Genomic DNA, 17355 nt, shown 5'->3' on the forward strand with positions numbered 1-17355 from the left:
GAGGATTAGAAAACAAGAGTTAGGACAGTGACATTATATAGGCTTAAATTTAAGTGGCAGTCTGTGAATTACTAAAGTCAGTGGAGTTCCATAAGTATAAAACCAGTGTGAGATGAGAGTCAGGTCCTAAAATTCACCATTGCCTTTTGACAGTGAAGAAAACTGCAGTTCTGCTTTCAGCCTATTGTCATGTCACTATCCCACTCCATTTCTCCAGGCTTCCAAAGAGCTCTCCAGCAAAAACAGGGATGACAAGATCTGATATTTCTATTGGGGGAGGAAGGGGGAAAATCATCCAAAGAATGTACTAGACTTTAGAGGTTGTCTTTATGTATCTTAAAGAGTAAATAAAAAGGGCACTTTTTTCTTGCTTTGCAGTTCACCTTCTAAAGAAAAGTGTAGGTGTTTTGTGCAGCCTAGCAGTTTCACAATTCAATCAGCAGGTAGGAGGTTCTTCTTACTATAAATATACTAAAATATGTCTGAAAATAAACAGGTTTGATTTTCTGTTTTTCAGAGATCCTAAATACCCACAAGTTCCGTTGACATCAGTGGGATCTGTGGGCATTCAGCATCTCTGAAAAAAGGTCAAATATTTTTTATTGGGCATGTGAGCTTAATGGTGCCCCTTCTTCCTCAAAAAGGAGACGTGGGCGATGCAGGAGCCCAGTGTAAGACAATTAAATAATAATGGGTGTAAGAGTTTCCAACTATTTTAAAAATTAAAAAGAAAAAAATAAAAGGTTAATAAAGTCTTATCTCGTGTGATACACAGGAAGTCAGATGAGATGATATGATGGTGGGTCCCGTCTTTAAAAAAATAACTAACATCATAGAGTTTAAGTATCAAAACTTAGAATTGGATTTCCAAGTTGTTGGTGTTTTCTGGAAACAGTTCTATTTTTGACAAACCTCAATATGACCACCAAAATTTACCTATAACGAGTGACCCATTCGAAGTGCTGGGATTTTTGCAATATTGCAACCCTCATTTTGGTGGCTGATAACGTATTTCTGTTACCTTCTTACCCTTTGGAAATAAGCAAGAGTTAAAGGGGCATCCATCAAGTCTGACAGATCAAAAATTTAACCTACTATAAAAATAAACATGATACTGAAAACTAATATATTCTTTCTTCTAGTAATAACTGGAACTGTTATCACAGCAGTCCCACGGGGCGGTAGCTTACATGCAACAATATCAATCATAAATGTATATAAGGAAGGAAATTTAGCAATCCAGCAAGCAGGCAAGAATATGAGTGCCAAGATCATTGTTGTTTGTAAGCAGTGCCCTCTCATCAGGAGAGGTAAGTAAACAAGAGAAATAACTGCTTTAGGTTTCTGTAAAACTTTGCTCACCATTGCTTCCGTTTTCATAGCTCTTCTAACAATTTTAATTAGTCAGCTAATGTATCAGAATAACTAATTTCAAGAAAAAAAAACTATCTATATAATGCATTTTTACAGTTGTTTTCAGAATCACTTGACCGACATGACAGACTTCATAGATAAACATATACTTGATTGTAAAACTTAGGCATAGACTTTAAATCTGATACATGTTGTAGGTGAAACAATTCTTATAACTTCATTGATGCAGTGGTTCAGTATCATGATTGTAATAAAATCAACAGGAACTTGTTTTGGTGTTCCCAAATAAAGCTTAGCTGGATTTCAGTTTTGGATTTAGGTGTTTGGGAGCCTGTTTTCACATGCAGTGATTTAGAGGGGGTAAATGCAAAGAGGTTAAACCTAAGAGTACTCAATATGACAACCAAGAGCACATTTGAAAGCATGATGACCTCTCCTCCTCCATAGCTGTTTTGTGCTAATTTACTTAATACCTCCCTACCTCAACTATCTTACAGGCAGTCTAATAGTAATACACCCACTTGATATCTGATGGGAAGTAACATCACTGTAGCTATACCAAACAAAATTCTATATCAAGCATGTCAACCAAGGCAACATCCAATAAAATGTAATCAAGATGGCAAGTGTATCGTTATTAGAAATGCTTAGACAAGGTTTCATAGTAACAAGAAATTGAGAACAGACCTCAACCCAGCCTCCTGAGTAAACTGTAGTAAAAGCAACAAAGAAACCAAAAATGGAACCAGAACAGGGAAAAATCACAATTTAACTAGAGTATAAAGCAAAACACTCAGTATGCCGCTGGTATTTCCAACATGTATCCAAAATGGCCAGCACCAAAGAAGAAATCCTAGTCAGAAATTAATTTTTGCTTTTATCTTTTGCTGCCTGGAATCTGGATATCTAGGAGATATAACAAAATGTCCTTGATGGAGTAAACTGATTCCCTTTAAACAGGCATAGTGGCAGATTAGCCACAGAGTCCATGCCCAGGGGCCTCCACCAACCAGGGGTGGAAGGCCAGAGTCCCGGCCGCCAGGCAGGCAGGCAGGGAAGGGAAAGCCTCTGCCCCCCAACCCCAGTCTGTGGCAGCAATGCTGGGTGGGCAGGGAAATCCCCCTCCTCCCCAGTGCCCTCCAATCCCTTCCCTGGCAGAAGCTGTGGGATGGGGAAAGCCCAAGTGCCCCACAACCATCTCTGGCAGAAGCTGCGGGGCTGCAGGTAAGCCCCCATGCCCAACCCCATTCTCCGGCCGAAGTGCCAGGCAGGAGAAGACCCAGCGCCCCAACGCTGGTCCCCCACAGTAGCACAGGGGGTGGCGGGGGAAGCCCCAGCACTTGGACCCCCGCTGTGGCCCTGGGACTGGAGGATACTTGTGACAACTGGCTTTTAAAATCATACCTGTCCAAGTATATGAGCTTATTAGACAAATTTACACTGGATGAGACACATTCTTCTCTAGCTAAGAATCAAACTAGCTGAGTTAGGACTGAAATTACGTGAAGTGGTTTTCAGAGGACAGATTACCCAATTTGTAGCCAAAACCTACTTTTTAACAGAAAGTGGGGGATGCACCTTTTATGCAATGTATGCAGCACTACCTGTGTAAATAGAGCCCACAAGAATATAACTATTCTTTCCAAGTTATGTTTAGAAAGAGATTTGTCTTACCTCACCTTCCTTTCTGTAGGTCTAAACTACATCATCATGGGCCAGCTAGAAGAAGATGGCAGAGGTAAAGTCCTGCCCAACAACTTTATCATGAGTTTCAAGACTAAGAACCAAAAGATCCTGAACACCCTGAAAAACAAACGATGTTAAAATGTGAATTCTTTACTTGCATTCTGTCATCTCTTTGTGAGGAACAATTTTCATACAGTAAAAAATCAGGAAGATAAAACTGACCATAACCAAAAAGATCTTGTCAGTTTACTGTCCCTTACATATAACCATGTAACTGGCACTGTCAATGAAAAAATATATAGAGGAGAATAGATCCCAAATTTTAAACTGCAAGATTTGCAGCATAACCATCTGATCTGAAGTATACCAAATTCTGACGCCTTTGAAGCTATTAATTTATACTTGTCTCAGAAGGATTTTTTTAGGAATGAGTTATGAGCAGATGTAAAATAAGAATAAGTGCAATATTTATAGTAATTCATTTTAACTAGCTTTTTCTTCTAAAGTTGTTTTATTATATGGGTTCTTGCATTATTATCTATGCTTAATAAAAATTTTAAAACCTCACGCACGATACACCAAGGTATTAAAAAATTCTCTATGTATTAAGTAGGGCATGCTAAAAATAGAAAATCTCTGATCATTTACATGCTTGTGATTCAAGAATGGCACCACACTTACAGCGTGTACATTAAAGTCAAAGGGAATTGGATTAGAGCTTTAAAAAATCTGAAACTACTATAGTGCAATGCTTTTATCTAGCGATGTTTTATCTACATTGTTTATTTTTCAGTATTTCACAAATAAAAGCCAAATGATATTGTTAACCTACGTAGGTACGGCTAGGAACCAGTCCAGGGGCAGTGAACTACACCTGCAAACAGTATGCTATCCTCTTTCGCAGAATGGGAGACCAAGATTCAGAGTGACACTCAGCTTAGTACTGGGGATGCAGATGGTGGTATATCTGTCCCCATAGGCTGATGTGGAAGAAAGAAGTGCTACAAAGTGAGAGTGATTCATTTTCTGTTAGACAGTATTCCCACGTTATCAGCCTTTATACATAAAGGAAAGGAGTTGACTGGCAGGGAGATGCTTGTGATATAACGCCAGTTACTGCTGTCAGTTCTGTCCATTGCATCCTGTCTGATCCTTATTCTGAAATAAAAACTCAAGTTAAAGTAGATGGAGGAATGTAAATTTTACTGACACATAATGGAGAAACTGAAGAACAATCTGTGGAAGGCAGACAAACTGTTTTTATTTCTCGTTCTACAACTACACAAAGCCTGAATTTTGTCACTGACTAATTGTATGTGGTACTAGAAGCTCAGGCTTCCTTGGGTGCTTAAGAAATTATCATCCTTTTCAATAAATACTGTTCAGAGGTCAGTTTATCCCTTGGATTCCTCAGATTAAAAAGGTGATTTTAAACATAACCAAATAAAAAGTGAGAATTCTTAAAGGTAACATCAATTTGAAAATCATATTTCTAAAATGTTTTCCTCCCCGCGACTGTTTGCATTATGGTAGTGCCGAAAGGCACCAACAAAGACTGACATCCCATTATACGAGGGATTGTACAGAACACACAATGAATGTGAGAAAGTTCCTGCTCTGAAGAGTTAACACAGAAAAAGGAGGACATAGAAGGAGGAGAGATGAAATTATTTACCATAGCAGGAGGACATAGAAGCACAGAGAGATGAAATTATTTACCCAGCATCACCTAGCAGTTCAATGGTAGAGCCTGCAATAGAACTCTGGTCTCCTGACTCCCCGTCCATTGCTCTACCCAGTAAACCAAGCTGCCTCTCCTGCTTTGGTGCTCTTAAAGTGACATTTGTTTTCAAACCACATTTGTAATGCTCCAGTTTTACACTCAGTTTTCAAATACTGGTTCATGTGTAGACTATGCATTCTGGTACCTGCAAACCTAGACAACAGCTTGGTGACACCTTTATACTCGTGCAGTGCTCTGGAAGCTATGTGTACTCTCTCCTACTTACAGGATGCGGGGGGGGGGGGACGACGACACACAACTGTTCTAATCTCTGCGTTAGAGACCATGTAAATATTAGATATTACTTTGTTAATCACTGTTCACCAATGTAGCCCCAGCCTCACAACAGCTAATAACAAGTGGGTGCCTGGCTCACTTCCACAATAGATATTTTGGAAGGCATCATCCCTGTACTGGTGGTTTATCCCCCCCCATCACCAATACAGGCAGTTTTGTTGGTTTGTTTTTGGGGGGGATGCTTTTTGATAGCAGGGAGAGTCCAACAGCTTACTATAAATCTCTTCTCTCACCTCAGAGCAGAGGGGGCTCCTGACCCCGCTGCTATTCACAGCCCCTCCTCATGAACTTCCCAACCTGAACATATTGCCTTATTCCCCAAGGCTTTCCTAGAAACAGGTTCTCTTTTCTTGCTGAGGAAGCCCTATTCCACATATATCCCTCACCCTGTTTAAGGATTTCCTAAATACTAGCTTGAGCTATTTTACCTGTCGCTCCTCCCTCCCCCAACCCTGCTTACATTGGAGCAAGGTAAAAAATTTTAAAAAGTAACACACTGCTCAGGGGACAGTGATTCCAAATATAATTTTAGAAATAGCAAATTTGAGATGCAGTCACTTACATCTAGTCTGTGACAGACCAAATAGGACCAAAGGAAGATAACTAGCAGATACAAACTCTGGGAACCATTTTAGCCAGAAACAGAATGAAAGTCAAAAATATCTGTTCTTGACCCTTTGCTAGACCGTTCTGCTAGAAATTATCTTGGCATGAAGAAAATGCTTTTTAAAAAGGAGAAGGGAATTTTCATGTACAGGATATAAAGGAGATATTAGTTTGATCAAGACAAAAATTTCCTATGAAACAAAATGACAGCTCACTTGAAAGAGATAAAAGAACCTGAAGCAGTCAGCATACCTCAACAGTCTCATTAGCAGAAACATTTGCTGCTGTTATGCCTTATACAGTATTGCAGTTTGTATGAAGAAATTCCTAAATCCTATAGCAAAATAAGCTCTGATCAAGCTTCTTGCTGTATTCTTTTTATGTCAGTTGAGAGCATTTATGCTGCAGTTGAGGCATGGAGACAAGTAGATGGAGTTATGTGACAAGAAAAAATACCCAAGATTCTAAGTCAAGAGGCTGAAATGGCCACTAAATTAATTTCAGTAGAGAAAATACTCCTAATGTTGGTAACAGAAACGAAATAATCCACGGTAAAAGGTAATGTCAGATCCACTAGACTAAGAGTCCTGTTAATGCACCAGGTGAAAAAAATGTTTCCATGTGATCCCATCACTTGCATATTGAAGGTTTACATTCTAATTTCAGAAGCCATAGCATCATCCAAATGAATTACTAGACTTGCATAAACTCTTGTTACTGAGCTGTAGAGAGCTATTTTCTCCTCAGAGAGGCATATTTCAGTCAGGTGTTTCCAGGCTTTTTACCTAATGGACCAATAAATGTTTCTTGGATGAAGCCCAGAAAATCTGAAAACCAAGTGTCACATCCATGCCAATACCTTAATTGACGATCCTTTCATCAACAAATCTGTTCAAGGCTACAGCTTGAAAGGAGTCTGTAACATCAGCTCCATTCTTGTGGCAGTATGAGAAACACAGGTGTGATTAACAGTGAGCTGTCAAGTAAGAAACAAACAATCTCTTTCTTAAAACCTTGGGAGACAGAGAAGTCTGAAGGATATGACCAGATTGAATATGCCTCACCCAGAAAGGACATTTACTCGTCTCTACTTTACTTGTGCCCAAGAAGAAAGACATGAGGACCATAGCCACCTCCAAGTCCCACATACAATGAACACACTAAAATGTATGTTGTGACTAAAGCCATAGAGAATAAAACTCTGCTTTACAGGAACCTGAACCACACTTCTAGGTATATTTGATCCCATCTCAAGGCAGGGGGATGGACTAGATGACTTTGTGACATCCCTTTCAGCCAATGTTTCTATGATTATAGACATGAAAATCTGAAGCAAAAGAAAACTTTAGGGTTTTTTTCCCAACTCCAGAGAAATGCCTTTACAAAACATAGTTCTATAGTCTGCTGGGCAGGTGGAAGGAGAAAAGGGAATTACTGGTTTACAGACAGAGAAATAAAGGGAATAATGTGGAAATATTAATAGATCGGTAGCTATAACTTCCAGCCAACTTCCTTAAATTCCTAGGCTAACATATCTTGACATGGTGTGTAATGCATTGGAAATGATAAGCTCTCTCCTAAATATCTGTTTCAAGTATATGTTTTTATTCATATCTAATACAACCATATTTTTCAAATGTTCTTTCTTTCTTTCTTTCCTTCCTTCCTTTTTTGGAGTATATGAGATAACATATACAGCTTTTATGTTTGGATTATAAATTAACACCATTCACCAGCCAAGTCAAGAATTTGATCATCCTCTTGTCTTAGAACATAGTCCTTATTCAAATTAAAAAGCTGACAGACAATTCAGATTTCAGAGTAACAGCCGTGTTAGTCTGTATTCGCAAAAAGAAAAGGAGTACTTGTGGCACCTTAGAGACTAACCAATTTATTAGAGCACAAGCTTTCGTGAGCTACAGCTCACTTCCTCAGACTTCCACATCTGAGGAAGTGAGCTGTAGCTCACGAAAGCTTGTGCTCTAATAAATTGGTTAGTCTCTAAGGTGCCACAAGTACTCCTTTTCTTTAGACAATTCAGAATCTCTCTACGGAAGGAGATCAAAAGGCCTGATGTTTAAACCCCATTTGGGATATGCATAATTCCATAGTACAGAAAATATATTACTTTTACAAGAAATATTTTATAAGAACTTCCTCAAAAGGGGGAACATTGACAAAAGCCTCAACTTCTCTCTATAAGCCCCAGGATCAGTTATGGTTATAGGCCACTGTGGCTACCTGCGCCTTTTGGCCTTAAGACTCACTAATTATCTGATATCCAACCCAGAATGTTAGGAGAACACTGCCTCCACAGTATTACTGCCAAACAATCCTCTGTCATAAATATGTGTTTTTCATATTAAAAAAATACAGGAGTCTCACATTTTCTCAATTATAGTTTGTCTACTTGAATTATACACAAGCATATGAAGATATACTGTACCCTCTATCACAGAAAACTCACAAAGCCCTTACTTTCCATTGTAAGAAGAATAAAAGTCACAAATAATTATGATGTTTAATAATAATTCTGATACAAACACCTTACAGTTGGAAGCAGTAAATTCAGGAAGAACACAAAATATTAAGATAAATTTAAAATAGGATATGAAAAAATCTCTCACAGGGTATATCTACACTGCAGCTGGGAGGGTGCTTCTCAACACAAGTAGCAAGACACACACTAGCTCTGCTCAAGCTAGCGTGCTAGAAATAGCTGTGTAGGTGGGATAGTGTGGGCAGCAACTTGGGCTAGCTGCCTGAGTACAAACCTGCCTGGGCTCCCTAGATACATACTCGGATGGTTAGAAAAAGTCACAACCTGTGATACCCACAGCTACGCTGCTACTTTTAGCAAGTCTGTCTATTGTTACTCCTGGGGGAATTCTGTGCCACTGCGCATGGCAGAATTTTGCAGAAATTCATGTTGTGTGCAGGCAGAATTTCCTTTCCCCCATAGAAATGGGCTGCAGTGCTGCTGGTTGCCAGGAGGGGTTGCTGGACCCAGCAGAGCCCAGCTCACACATAGAAGACACTGCTGGGGGGAGAGGGAGGGGCTAGAGGGCTCCCAGCAGCTTCAGTTCCCTGCATGCCCTGAGAGTAGGAGATGGCAGTGAGCATCAGGCTGTTTCTCCCTGGGTTCTGAGGGGTAGAGGGGCGCACTGGGGGGAGTGCGGCTGGGCTCGGGATAGGAGGGAGAGAGGGGGCAGGTGTCTCGGGGCTAAGGGGGGCCCTGCGGCTGGGCTCTGGGTTGGAGTAGGTGTGAGTATCTGGGCTGGGGGGCCCCCAGGGCTTGGCTCTGTTGGCAGAAGGGGGCAGAGAAACAGGAACTGGATTGTCACAGGGGTTTCTTTAACTTTCTACTCCTGGGGGAATTTGTGTGTCTGTCTGTATTATTACCGACATACCTGCTGATAGATATTTAGAAATAAATTACCAAAATAATTGAAACTGGCGTTATTACGTAGTGTTATTTTGACAAATACATTTGCAGAATTTTAAAACGTGTGCAACATTTTTAATTTTTTGTTGCAGAATTTTTAATACTTTTTTGGCTCAGAATTCCCCCAGGAGTACTATTGTGCTGGAAAACACACTCACAGCTGCAGTGTATACATACTCTAAAACAGAGCCTTCTGAATTGCATATCTTCCAATGTACAGGCATAGTGTATGTTCTTACACAGAAATAATTGTACAATATTTCCATTTGTTTTAATGGACAAGAAATATTTAGCCTTGCAAACAAGTGACATTCATGCTCTAGACCGATATCTAATTCTTGTTTAAAAATTATGTTTTCCTATGCCAAAGAACAACTGTGTGTAATCCAGATACACAAGGTTCTGAACACTACTCAAAATTAAGAGGCTAATTTTTAAAAAAATTCCCAGATCTCAAGAGTTGCATATTGCAAATGTACACACATGAAAAATCTTCACATGTTTTTGAGAGGACATAACTATTTTAAATGGATCCCTGAAAGTTCGGGAGATGGATAGTTCACTTTGGCTCTATGTTCAAGATTTCAACATCCCCACTACCCTGCAATTTTCAGGGAACAAATCACAAATTTCATTTCCCAGTGTTTTTCAGTTGTTAATATTCAGTCAACAGCATCATGTACAAAAACTGTCATTTTCAGAGTCATGCAGTGTTTAACTTTCTATTGCAACCTACTTTAAATCATATACTGGTTACATTTCTATTATGAAAGCGCCAGGTATATTTTTAAGTATTGTTAAGATCTCCACCTTTTCCCACAACTTGAAAAAGCAGTAACCAAGAGGGACAAAACAGCAAAAATAGGGGAAATAAATGCAACATGCCAGCTATGAAGACCTGAAGCCTGATAGCTGTAATGTGACCTGTCAAAATCCATATTTTCGGGAACATTTATTGTAAAATGCTATATACATATTTTACATACTGTACATTACACACTTAAAGAGCTTTAAAAGAATGATAGTTTTTGCATTCATTTCCACATCTTTTGAACTTAGCTGAAACTCATGCAAATACATTTTCAAATTTAAGGTTGTGCAAAAAATTTGCTTTTCTATTGGTCTGGCAACAACAGACTTAGGCCAACACTTTCAACTACAGTTAGACATGTTCTAAAAGCTGGACCTTAATTTCTTGGATAAAACATAGCATATTTAGATGTCCGAAAGCCAAGCAGATCCCTCATTTCATTTCGGAATTTTGATAAATCTTGCCGCAGTTCATTGAGATTTTCCACAGTTGCTTGATCCATGCTTTGCATCTTTTGTCTCATGGAGGTTAAGTAACGATGGACTAAACAACACATCACCTTTTGGTAATTCTCGTCCCTCTTTTGCTTCAGATTTCTCCATTCCTTTAAACAAAGATATAGGTTTACTAAACAAAAGGGATTTATTTTTATGTGTTAATTTAATTTTTGAGCCCTGAAGCCTATGTACAATTGCACGGACAACACCACATATGTGCACACAAATTGGAAATCTGTATGTACCAATTTTCAACTTGTGTATATGCATATGACAATGCGTGCAGCCTTTTGAGATAAAAATCAGGCCTACAGTGCCCAATTCATAAAGCAGAAATGAAAGTCTTTTAATCTAACTGGCTTGGAAAAAGTTATACAGATGTATGAGATTTCCATCATCTAGTCATTAATAGTATTTCTATACTTAAATGTACGTTCTGTACAGTCTTTCAATCTGGTTTGCTTGAAATATTTTTGGCTGCAAGAAGGAGCAGTAGCAATTAGTATGCATAATTATAGGGTACATTAACTATGTTTATTTAAAGAAAATGTAAAACCAAAAAAAATTAAGAGACTCCAGTGTTCCTTTTTTGGTTATTTATTTTGACATGTCATGTGACATGTTTAAAATTAGTTGTCCCCCCCAACTTTAGCATATTCTAACTGCACCAGTTTCAAAATTATTACAAATTTCAACACTGAAGAAAAAAGTGTTAACAGGTTTTACATCAAGCAGCAGGGCCATTAAAGATTTGGTTAACAGGTTTTGGTTTTGTTGAAACATGAAAATTATGCCAGCCTTAATTAAAAACCTCAATTAAAATCTGAAATAAATATTTTTGTTCGTGTTCTGTGCCAACAGTTATATTTTGGATTCATAGCCCTGCTCTACACTACAAGTTTAGGTCGAATTTAGCAGCGTTAGATCGATTTAACACTTCACCCGTCCACACAAAGCCATTTTTGTCAACTTAAAGGGCTCTTAAAATCGATTTCTGTACTCCTCCCCAACGAGGGGATTAGTGCTGAAATCGACATCGCCAGGTCAGATTTGGGGTAGGGTGGATGCAATTCAATGGTATTGGTTCTCCGGGAGCTATCCCAGAGTGCTCCATTGTGACTGCTCTGGACAGCACTTTCAACTCAGATGCACTAGCCAGGTACACAGGAAAAGCACCGGGAACTTTTGAATTTTATTTCCTGTTTGGCCAGCGTGGCGAACTCATCAACACAGGTGACCGTGCAGTCCCAGAATTACAAACATACAGTCCCAGCATGGACCAAACAGGAGGTACTGGATCTGATCGCTGTATGGGGAGATGAATCCGTGCTAACAGAACTCCGTTCCAAAAGACGAAATGCCAATATATTTGAAAAAATCTCCAAGGGCATGATGGACAGAGGCTATAACAGGGACCTGCAGCAGTGCCGCGTGAAAATTAAGGAGCTCAGGCAAGCCTACCGAAAAACCAAAGAGACAAACGGCCACTCTGGGTCAGAGCCCCAGACATGCCGCTTCTGTGATCAGCTGCATGCAATTCTAGGGGTTGTCCCTACCACTACCCCACCCCTGCCGGTGGACACCTGCAAAGGGGGAGTCTTACGCAACAGGGATGAGGATTTTGAGGAGGAGGGGGAGGATAGCGCACAACAGGCAAGCAGAGAAGCCGTTCTCCCTGACAGCCAGGAACTGTTTATCACCCTGGAGCCAATACCCTTCCAACCCTCCCAAGGCAGGCTCCCAGACCATGCAGCCGGAGAAGGCACCTCTGGTGAGTGTACCTTTGTAAATATAATACATGGTTTAAAAGCAAGTGGGTTTAATGATTAATTTGCCCTGAAGACTTGGGATGCATTCACAGCCAGTACAGCTACTGGAAAAGTCTGTTAATGTGTCTGGGGATGGAGCAAAAATCCTCCAGGTACATTATAAAGGGGACATTCAGAGGTGCTTGGCAGTTCCTGCTTGGCTGTTTGCCTGTGGCTGAAAAGAAATCATCCCCGCTTTTAGCCATGCGGTGGGGGAGGGCCCGTTCATGCGGAGCTGTTCACGTTTGGCTGGCAGGGATCTTCCCTGATACTAGTCACGTGGTGGGAGGAGAGCTGAAGTGATCATCCCAGAGAATTGGGGTGGGGGAGATTTAGTTGGGTTTGTGCTGCATGTTAACCCGAAAACCGCAGCCCCTCCTTTTAAATGGCCAACCCAACGGGTGCTTGGTATGGGAAAGGAGTGCACTGCTGTTTGAAACCATTCCCACATGTTAGGAAGGTTGAAGAAGCCAAAGGACTGTGGCTTACCATGGCTACCTGCAAGCCGAATTCTGTTGCCCAGCCCTGCGTGTGTGATCTCTCACACCAAACTGGCAGGCCCTCAATATAAGAGGCAAAATGCGACCTTGTACCGAAAGCACACGTGCTATGTAATGTTAACAGCTTGGTTCACTGTGAAAGAGTCTACCCATTGTTCTCTAAAATGTGTCTTTTTAAATACTACTCTCCCTTTTTTTCCTCCCGCAGCTGAAAATGTTTCAACGCTCCCCCTATCATCTCCATCCCAGAGGCTAGCGCAGATAAGAAGGGGAAAAAATGCACTCGTGATTAAATGTTCTCTGAGCTTATGCAGTCCTCCCACACTGAAAGAGCACCGTGGAGGCAAACAGTAGCAGAGTCCAGGAAAGCAGAAAATGAACGTGAGGACAGGAGGGACGAGAAAGATGAGAGGTTGCGGGAGCAAGAGGAGAGGTGGCATCAGCGTGATGAGAGTAGGCAGGATGCAATGCTGAGGCTACTGGGGGAACAAACTGATAAGCTCCAGCGTCTGGTGGAGCTGCAGGAAAGGCAGCAGGATCACAGACTGCCGCTGCAGCCCGTGTAACCGCCCACCCTCCTCCCCAGTTTCCATAGCCTCCTCACCCAGACGCCCAAGAACGTGGGGGTGGGGACTCCGGGCGACCAGCCACTCCACCCCAGAGGACTGCCCAAGCAACAGAAGGCTGGCATTAAAATAGTTTTGAACATCAGTGTGGCCTTGTCCTTTGCTCCTCCCCTCCTCCACCACCCGACCTGGTGCTTCCCTCCTCCCCCACCCCTCCCAGGCTACCTTGGCAGTTATCCCCCTATTTTGTGATGAATTAATAAAGAATGCATGAATTTGAAACAACCATGATTTTATTGCCTCTGCAAGCGGTGATTGAAGTGGAGAGGGCAGCTGGCTTACAGGAAAGTAGAGTGAACCAAGGGGGCGGGTTTTCATCAAGGAGAAACAAACAGAAGTGTCACACCGTAGCCTGGCCAGTCATGAAACTGGTTTTCAAAGCTTCTCTGATGTGCAGCACACCCTGATGTGCTCTTCTAATTGCCCTGGTGTCTAGCTGCACGTAATCAGCAGCCAGGCGATTTGCCTCAACCTCCCACACCGCCATAAATTTCTCCCCCTTACTCTCACAGATATTGTGGAGCACACAGCAAGCAGTAATAACAATGGGAATACTGGTTTCCCTGAGGTCTAAGCAAGTCAGTCAACTGCTCCAGCGCACTTTTAAACGTCCAAATGCACATTCTACCACCATTCTGCACTTGCTGAGCCTATAGTTGAACAGTTCTTTACTACTGTCCAGGGTGCCTGTGTACGGCTTCATAAACCATGGCATTAAGGGGTAGGCTGAGTCCCCAAGGATAACTGTAGGCATTTCAACATCCCCAACAGTTATTTTCTGGTCTGGAAAGTAAGTCCCTTCCTGCAGCTGTTCAAACAGACCAGAGTTCCTGAAGATGCGAGCGTCATGTATCTTTCCCAGCCATCCCATGTTGATGTCGGTGAAACATCCCTTGTGATCCATTAGTGCTTGCAGCACCATTGAAAAGTACCCCTTGCGGTTTACGTACTGGCTGCCAAGGTGGTCCGGTCCCAAGATAGGGATATGAATTACCGTCTATCGCCCCACCACAGTTAGGGAATCCCTTTGCAGCAAAGCCATCCACTATGACCTGCACATTTCCCAGAGTCACTACCCTTGATGGTAGCAGCTCAGTGATTGCGTTGGCTACTTGGATCACAGCAGCCCCCACAGTAGATTTGCCCACTCCAAACTGATTCCCGACTGACCGGTAGCTGTCTGGCGTTGCAAGCTTCCAGAAGGCTATTGCCACTCGCTTGTGAACTGTGAGGGCTACTCTCATCTTGGTATTCTGACGCTTCAGGGCAGGAGAAAGCAAGTCACAAAATTCATGAAAGTGCCCTTACGCATGCGAAAGTTTCGCAGCCACTGGGAATTGTCCCAGACCTGCAACACTATGTGGTCCCACCAGTCTATGCTTGTTTCCGGGGCCCAGAATCGGTGTTCCACAGCATGAGCCTGCCCATTGCCACCAGTATAGCCAAACTAGCGGGGCCCATTCTTTGAGAGAAGTCTATGTCCATGTCCTCATCACTCTCCTCACCACCCTGCGGTCGCCTCCTCGCCTGCTTTTGCAGGTTCTGGTTCTGCACATACTGCAGGATAATGCGCGAGATGTTTACAATGCTCATAACTGCTGCGGTGATCTGAGTGGGCTCCATGCTTGCCATGGTATGGCGTCTGCAGGAGAGTAGAGTTGCAACGGAAGCAGTGGCTGATGATGGATGCCATAAGAATAGTTATTTATAGAGAATGACGAGAGGACCTGCGAGGTGGATTGATGAGAGCAGCTTTGCAGCAGAAGCGGTGGAGAACAATGGTTAGCACTGCACACATTTCCCGAGGAAGAACACACGTACCCGGGAGCCCATGACAGACAACATGGAGAAATTCGCTATTGAGAATTCGCTATGAAGAGTTGCTGCAGAAGTGGTGGATGACAATGGTTAGCAGTCCTACTGCACCGTCTGCTGAAAGCAGTATGGCGTCCACATGGAAAAAAGGTGCAAAACAATTGTCTGCCATTGCTTTGACGGAGGGAGGGGCGACTGGCAACATGTACCCAAAACCACCCGCGACAATGTTTTTGCCCCCTCAGGCTTTGGGAGCTTAACCCAGAATTTCAATGGGCGGCAGAGACTGCGGGAACTGTGCACCGCTCCGTAAGTCGATGCTAGTCATGGTAGTGAGGACACACTCCACCAACTTAATGCGCTTAGTGTGGACATACGCAATCGACTGTATAAAATCTATTTCTAAAAATCAACTTCTATAATATTGACCTAATTTTGTAGTGTAGACATACCCATAGACTAGGAGAGTTTAAGGCCAGAAGGGACCATTATGTGGTGCTTGCTGCACCCTCTTCAATATTTCAACATCCTTTTTAAAATGCAGGCAACAGAACTGTTACACGGTATATTATTATTGATCTCACCAACCCCATATACAGAGATAAAAATCACCTCCTACTCACTACTTCCCTATTTGTACATTCGAAGAATACATTAGCTCTTTTTTGTCACAGTATCACACTGGAGCTCATGTTGAGTTGCTTGTCCAACAAGACCCCTAAATCCTTTACATAATCACTGCATTCCAGAATTTACAGTCCCCCGTTCTACAGGTATGGCCTGCGTTATTTGGTCCTGGATATAACTTTGTATTGGCTGTATTTAAACACATTTTGTCTGAATGGGCCCAGGTTACCAAGTAATCCCAATCGCTCTACATGACTGCCCTGTTGTCATCATTATTTACCACTCAACCAATCTTTGTGTCAGCCACCAATTTTATTAGCAGTGATTTTATATTTACTTCCAGATCACTGACAAAAATGCTGAATAGCATCAGGCTTTTTACTGATCATTGCAGAACCCCACTAGATCCTCCGCCCCCTGTCCTGCATTTGATAAGAATTCCCCACTGACAACTATTTTTAAGCTCTGTCAGTTAGCCAGTTCTTATTTCATTTAATGTGGACTCTGCAGATATTGTATAGTGCTAATTTTGAATCAGTGTGTCATGTGGTACTACATCAAAGATCTTACATAAGTATATTACATTTACTCAATTACCTTCATCAACTAAACTTATAATCTCTTCAAAGAATTACATGAGGTTTGTTTGATAAGAACTATTTTCCATAAAAATCATGTTGATGGGCAATTATATTCTTACTCTTGAATTCTTCATCAACTGAATCCCCTATCAGCTTAACCATTATTTTGGATATAACTAAGACTATACTTAGAATATATTATTGTGATTTATTTATTATACCACCCACAGCATCATAGGAACTTGCAAGTAGATAACAATATAAATTCTCTTAGGTTCATTTAAGCAAGGAATATTTGTATGATTGTTAACATACACTTAACTTTCCAGACAATTTCTTACCTTTAGGCTATTCTGACGTTTGACTTTGCCAGTTGAAGTATGAGAGCTGATCCATTTACTAAGGCTGTTGAAGAGATAGCAGATAGTCTTGGGAGAAGGAATGACATTGAAAGGTGGAGGTAGTGTGCATTTATCATCAAAGTAGCTAAGCCAAAGCTTGGCACGAGCAAATTTCCATTCTTTGTCTTCATGATTCTAAAATAACAGAAATATTAAGATAAGAGTGGTAAAATGAGCAAGAGAGTCTGCAAAAAAAATATGCAATGTTATGAGAATTTATGTTAGTAACTTTACGTGGTTTACATTTTCCAGTATCTTAAACACTAACATTGAATAAATTCATCAGTATATGCTATGGCATAAAAAAAGTCAACTACTAGTGTGTATAACTCACATGTTATATGCACTTTAAAGAAATATCTAAACTAACCAAAGATTCAATGAACTGACAAAAACTGATTCTAGACTCAGCTGCCATTAGACTTAATCTTCCATTTCCACATGTCCGCACTTCTAAAATTTTTAACACTACAATATTTTGATACAATTAAAACAGGG

General features: G+C 41.2%; 2 protein-coding genes across 6 annotated transcripts in view; one reads left to right on the top strand and one right to left on the bottom strand.

The window, feature by feature from the left end:
* The window catches only part of PCOLCE2 (procollagen C-endopeptidase enhancer 2), a 46870-nt gene extending 42340 nt beyond the window's left edge, over window positions 1-4530 (top strand). The window contains exons 8-9 of the mRNA XM_084638901.1: window positions 1143-1310; window positions 3068-4530. Of these exons, the coding sequence (XP_084495027.1) occupies window positions 1143-1310; window positions 3068-3198 (299 nt within the window). The 3' untranslated portion in view covers window positions 3199-4530. The remainder of the gene's footprint in view (window positions 1-1142; window positions 1311-3067) is intronic.
* Window positions 4531-8253: 3723 nt separating this feature from the next.
* Window positions 8254-17355, bottom strand: part of TRPC1 (transient receptor potential cation channel subfamily C member 1) — a 46058-nt gene continuing 36956 nt past the window's right edge. For all 5 annotated transcript variants that reach the window (XM_084639754.1, XM_084639752.1, XM_084639753.1 and 2 more), the window contains 2 exons: window positions 16798-16992; window positions 8254-10606 (listed from right to left, as the gene is read on the bottom strand). In XM_084639754.1, the coding sequence (XP_084495880.1) occupies window positions 10379-10606; window positions 16798-16992 (423 nt within the window). In that variant the 3' untranslated portion in view covers window positions 8254-10378. The remainder of the gene's footprint in view (window positions 10607-16797; window positions 16993-17355) is intronic.

The sequence above is a fragment of the Lepidochelys olivacea genome (assembly GCF_965140295.1).
Source record: "Lepidochelys olivacea isolate rLepOli2 genome assembly, chromosome: 9".
Lineage (NCBI taxonomy): Eukaryota > Metazoa > Chordata > Testudines > Cheloniidae > Lepidochelys > Lepidochelys olivacea.